We start from the raw sequence: 5,959 nt of genomic DNA, 5'->3' as shown, positions 1-5,959 counted from the left end.
AGCCAGCATTTGAAGTGGCCTTCTCCCTGTGACTTCATCCTGCTTGGGTAGGAAGGGCTGCTTCTAGTACCAGCAGTCACTGTGGGGATTGGTCTTCTGCATCTTTGGTAGCCTGTGGTGGCCAGGAGGTGAGCAAGCTCTCTTTGAGGAAATGCTGGTGTTTCCTGGACAACAGAATCCTTTGGGTTGGGAGCCCAAAGGGACTGGTCCCATGGCTACTGAAGAGTTATGTACGAAAAAACATCTGAAGAAATTGCCTAGGGTAGTTACTCAGCTCTGACATGAATGAAAGGGGCAGAATTTGCACAGCAGGAAAAGCAGCTGGTGTTGTGGTATCCGGATACATGCCAGGGCTAAGATCTATGGGAGCTACCAAGAAGAGCAAGACTTTCACTGTTGCATCTTGTTAAAATGCTTAGAGCACAGATGCTACACTTGAAGCTCAATTAAGCCTACTGCCTGTTTTCTGTAATAGTCTGGTACAGCCTGATTAGCCTGAATCCAAGACAAAGCTGGTCACCCTCTCCATTTTGACACCTTTGTGAAAAACTTTTGCCTGAAGCCCCTGACAGATACTGTACAGATCTTACTCTGATGGTAACATCAGGTAGGATGGTTGATCATGGTAACACACTTTCAGGGGGACAAGATGGATGAGGAGCATGAATATTTCAGCCCCTAAGACAAGGAGGGAGATAGAAGTAACCTCCCTTTTCCCAAAGGCCTTAAAAAAATATCCTGACACAGCTAAGAGAAAGCATCACGGAAGTCTGAAAAAGCTTCAAAGAAAGTACCATATCAGGCAGTCTGCTCTGAGGACTTGGTTCATGCCCCACATGCACCACTAAAGCCAAGGACAGTCAGAGCTGAACTGCACATATGGCAGACAGGAGTATTTTAAGCACAGCTGTTCAAAGCAGAATAGCACCTCCTGTATTTCACCTTCAGTGTACATAAGTGAGGCCTCAGGCTTGCAGACTTAAAGGGAAACTGGTAACTTTGCTGAGCACAAGCATACAAACACCACTGCCATAAGCAGAGATTTGGGTTGGTTCCCACTTGTTCTATCCAAACCCAAAATTATAGCTGCGTTGTTGAGGGGGTGCTATTGAAGGAAATAACCCTGGAAAAAGTGATAGGAATGAACAGCTGGGAGTAGGTTTGGAACAGAAATTATTTAACTTACATCTGCCACAGACAGACTTATTCAGCTCACTGTGCCCCTCCTCAAAATGCATTCACATTAAAGTCAGTGGGGATTATTCATGTGAACAAGAATGAGCACAACTGTTTGTGCAACCTACTAGTCAGGACTTTCACAGCCTCTCAGAACTGGACAAATGCAGGGGTATCAAATACAGCTTATACCCTGCAACCAAGTCTTCTGCTGCTCATATCCCTTGCAGAATTTAGCATTCCTTACTGGAAGCATTTCTTTTGTGGGAACAAAAAATGTCTCTTAAATCTAGACAGAGATGTCAGCTCTGAACTGACAGCTTTCTGTGGAAAGCTTCCACAGAAACTCAGAAGTATTAGCAGACATTTCTGAACAACATCCCTCCCCCTTCTCATTCTTACAATTTTTAAAAATTACTTTCCAAAAGCCCCAACCCACAACTGCAACACTTTGAACTGATCAGTCTCCTATCCACCACCATCCATTCCCTGAACTCAAGAGAATGCCCATTCTCACCATCTCTAAGGCAAGGTAAGCACTACAGCAGCCATAGAAAGCTGTACAACTACAGAGCACCCTACAACTACATAGCAAGTAATTGTTAGGAGCATATTCAGGCTTTAACCCTTTAACACAAGCTGCATAAACACAGGGGGGAAAGATGCTGCTGCAGCAGCAAGCCTCATGTTTCAGTTTTTCATACTGCTCCCTCCTATCCCCACACTGCCACTCCATACTTTTTTCTCAGATTATGGCATATCTCCAAGAGGGCAGGACTGATTTAAACTTTTCAACTCAAACTGAGCTTAATAAATTTAAATTAATAAATATTGAAAATAAACTATCAAGCATACTAAGGATACTTTAAAGAAGCTACTGGTCAACTGAACAAATCGGTGAGGTTTTACACAGTAGAGATCCAAATTAAAGATCCATACAACTTAGACTACTCACGTTACTCCAGACAAACTGATGGTGGACACTTGCATCCCTCAGAGACCAGGAATCACAGTGGCTGCAGCTGCCCAGAGTGCTGGCTGGGGTACTCATACTGGAACCACATTCTGCTGTGCTGCCTTGAGCAAATTGTCCTCAGAAATTAATGGAAAGGTGATGCAGCAGTACAACTCAAGAGGAAGTCCAAGCTCAACATACTTTGAAAAAATGTGTCATTTTATTTGTACACTTCCAAAGCTGAATGTAGAAATTTAAGAGTACAGTCCTGCAAATTTACTCATTGCTAGAAGAACTGCCAGGGACACAAGAAGTATTTATTGATTGATCATCAAGTCAGAGGGGAAAAAACAAACAAACAAATAAACAAAACCCCACCCTCCAAAATTTAAAAAGTTATGGGACTTTTTTTTTGCCCCAAGTACAAATTTTATAAATACAAAACAAATTCACAAATTACTTTGAATGCTAAATAAATATCTACTTAATAAACTCAGACCGAATACCTCCAGCCAGCACTGGTACAGTACTTGAAAAGATATGCAGTTGTACTCATTAGTGTTGAGAAGATATGCTCAAACAAGTTTTAACAACACACACAGTTTCTTCAACTGTGCTACAGCAGATTTTCTCTGAGTTGATAAAGCCCTCAATACCACAGCTCCTACAAAATCTAGAGAATGAAACAACGTTATTTTGTGCAGGAAAAAACAAAGTACTTCTGGAAGATATCTGGACACATGAATGTATTAAAAATGTACAAAACCTCTGTAAACCAGTACTGTATCCAGTACATCTATCAAAATTATTAGACACTGAATAAAACTGTAGCAAAGGTAATCTTTCCTACATTCTCCTGAGTGCTTAATATTATATTGAGAATATAGTGCAGGCCACACTTCAAGGTGGTTAAACAGTTGTTATTGCTTTAAATAGACATGACGACTGGGTAATTTAACAATCCATTTTAATGAATGTAATAAATTCCCTCAAGAACTCCTTTGGAAGGCAGAGGTTAGATTCGAGACTTCTTCGCCGCGGGAGCGGTGTGGTCCACGTTACCAGATGTGATCGGAAGTCCAAGCTTTTGAGCCTGAATGTGGAAGAAAGCTTGAAGTCTAGTTCCAGCTTTTGCTTCACTTGTGTTACGAGGGTTGTATTCAAAGCAGTTCGAAAACATCAGCTCAATATCTTCAATGAATTCAGCTAGGGAATGAAATAAATTAATTTAGCACGTTTCAAGTCATCAGCAGTCTGACAACAGTATGACACCAATAAATCAGTACAGTGATCCTATGCAGAGCTGCAACACAAAAATGTCTTTATGTGTATCAAGTTTCTATCCTTGTATTGGTGCTGTTCCGTGTCAACATTCTTCAGTTTCTCTGATTATCAATACAGGAAATACAAATCAGAGACAGGAACAACAGCACCTTTTCTAATTACTCCATCAGTGTCACCCTTTGATATTAAAGGCTTGAGAACTACCAGAAGTTTCATAGCTGACCGTTTCTTATGTATCCATCATGTGTGTTAGTAGGAAAGGAACTATGTTCAACAGATTTTATTAAAAAAATATTAGTAATTGCTCTTTTAGAGAACCCAAAACACACCACAAAACCCCAAAGCAAACACAAATTCAGCTTTCTAATCATCCAACACAGTTCTATTTTAGGACAAGCATTTAAAGTGAGACAACATGGTACAATATACCCCTTTCAATAAATAATACTTACATGCTAACTTATATTCACATTTATTCACTTTTTCACGGATTATATTTAAGGCAATAGGTTTTTTGATTATATCATAGTAGTCTGGTACCTAAAAAAAAGAAAAAAATCCAAACAAAAAGATTAATGAACAAAGGGAAGCTTAAATTCAGCCTATGTAAAACATTAAAGCAAATCATGAATCAGCAAAAGACATTTATGTTTTGCTTTTATATAAACAGAGGAGTCTTACACAACTACCTTCATTCCCTGAACTGAATACTAGTTTTCAGACACTGCTTTTTTTAAAATTATTATTCAAGTAGCAGATTACAACAAACATTAGCCAGCAATTTAATAAATAAATCTACTCCTAAATGCCCTGTGAACAACTATAAGAAAATTGCATGAGCAGATAAGCATTATGCTGTTCCAGCTATTCCCATCTGTCAAGTACAAAAATTATTTCCAATATTTTAGATTTTTTATTTTTCCTGCAATATATTACAACGTTAAAAGCTCTTTAATCATGAGTAATAACCATTTTGACTCCACCACTATTCATTCAAAATTCAGAGATTCCATTCACTTGTGTTGAAGAGCAGCCAGCAGGAGACTCTACCCAACTACTATGGGATCAAGACTCAGGGGAGGAAAAGGACTGCCTAACCCTTAAGTGTACTGATCATGTGGATCCAGTTTGGAATTCCAGTAAGCACCAAGTCCAGGGTGCCTGTCTCACAAAGTGGGGTGGGGGAAGCGAAAGAAAAAGGTATCTGATCCAAACATACATGATCCTCCTCCAAGGAAAGATACCCACGGGCACGATCATGTATGTTTTAAAACCAAGGTAAATTTACACTAGATCAAGTGCAACCTGCAAACGAACCTAAAGGAAGAATCAGTAGAGAAACAGAATTAAACTGACATATTTTTCATTCCTTTTCCTTTAGGAGTGCTGTTTAAGTAATTACTAAAAAGAAAAGTATTTCTCTCTTTCTGGCTTGCTGTGCACTGCCCATTCAATGTATTCTTTACACTGTCTTAAAGGCAGCTAAAAGTTTAAACCAAAATATCTATCATGATGAAGAAAATCTGGGTCAGGTATGGATTTCTCCTTCCAACTCTATAGAGACTATCCCTTAGTGATTGATTCAGGCAAACCAGAATGCACTGAATTCTAGCAGTTTAGTTTCAGCACCAAAACTAAGTTGAATTCTCCATCTTTCCTTGCATTCACCAGATTCTTGCCCTTCCCAACGTAATTCCAATACTCTATTATTAGGCAGTCACTAATCTCCATTTCCTTCAAAATTCCTCTTCTCCTCTACACTTACTTTGTTCATTCACATTTGTACATCACTCTCTTTGTCCAGATACATTAATCCTTCCAACTATTAGTGATTCTGAATTCAGCATTTCAGGTCTTCATTAAACAGCTATCATTGCTCATTTTAGCAGAGCCCTAAACACCAAACTCTAGATCCCCAAGAATGCCTGTGCAGAGTTGCCCCAGAGGGCTTGGAAAGGACAGGCACTTCGGCAGGGTCAGTAGGTCCAGCAGTGCCTTACAGTGGACAAGCCAGTGCAGCCTGCAGAAAGCAGCTTTGGCAAGTTTTATTGTAGTAAAAACCTCTGGAGCAGCACTTACTTTGTGTACCCACATTATCATCCAGTATATTGAAATTTAAATGAGGGAAATTAAGAATGAAGCTACAGAATCCTCTTTTTGCTGCATAATAATTAATATCAGCATGTAGTTGTTTCTATCTTATTATTTATCACAGGTCTCTTCTCAGAATGTCTTTGCATAAATGAAAGATTAATTCAACCAATTAATTAATAATCACAAGCTTACCTTTAGCAGTCCTGTGCTCTACTTATTTGGCTGGGTTTTTTAAAACCAAAGCATTTCGCATTTCACATTTTAAAATGCCCAATGAAAAGTGTATTTAAAATTTTGTCAATACCACAACAATTGTAGAAGTTATTCCTGACACCAAATGTCTGAGCTAAAATGCAAGAGTTCTCCTGAATCCCATTGCTTGGCTCTATCCTGCTGTTTGCACCATGCTGTAAATTCCCAAGGTTTACCAGCAGCAAGCAGGGCTCTCCG

At 39.2% G+C, this 5,959-nt stretch overlaps 1 protein-coding gene across 1 annotated transcript in view; it reads right to left on the bottom strand.

The window, feature by feature from the left end:
* Nucleotides 1-2,329: 2,329 nt before the first annotated feature.
* BAZ1A (bromodomain adjacent to zinc finger domain 1A) overlaps nucleotides 2,330-5,959 on the bottom strand; it is a 71,847-nt gene continuing 68,217 nt past the window's right edge. Inside the window, exons 26-27 of the mRNA XM_031064690.1 lie at nucleotides 3,868-3,955; nucleotides 2,330-3,337 (exon numbers count right to left, since the gene is read on the bottom strand). Of these exons, the coding sequence (XP_030920550.1) occupies nucleotides 3,147-3,337; nucleotides 3,868-3,955 (279 nt within the window). The 3' untranslated portion in view covers nucleotides 2,330-3,146. The remainder of the gene's footprint in view (nucleotides 3,338-3,867; nucleotides 3,956-5,959) is intronic.

This window comes from Geospiza fortis, unplaced genomic scaffold (assembly GCF_000277835.1).
Source record: "Geospiza fortis unplaced genomic scaffold, GeoFor_1.0 scaffold54, whole genome shotgun sequence".
Lineage (NCBI taxonomy): Eukaryota > Metazoa > Chordata > Aves > Passeriformes > Thraupidae > Geospiza > Geospiza fortis.
Note: the sequence above shows the minus strand (reverse complement) of the source record. Positions and strands in the feature narration are given on the sequence as shown.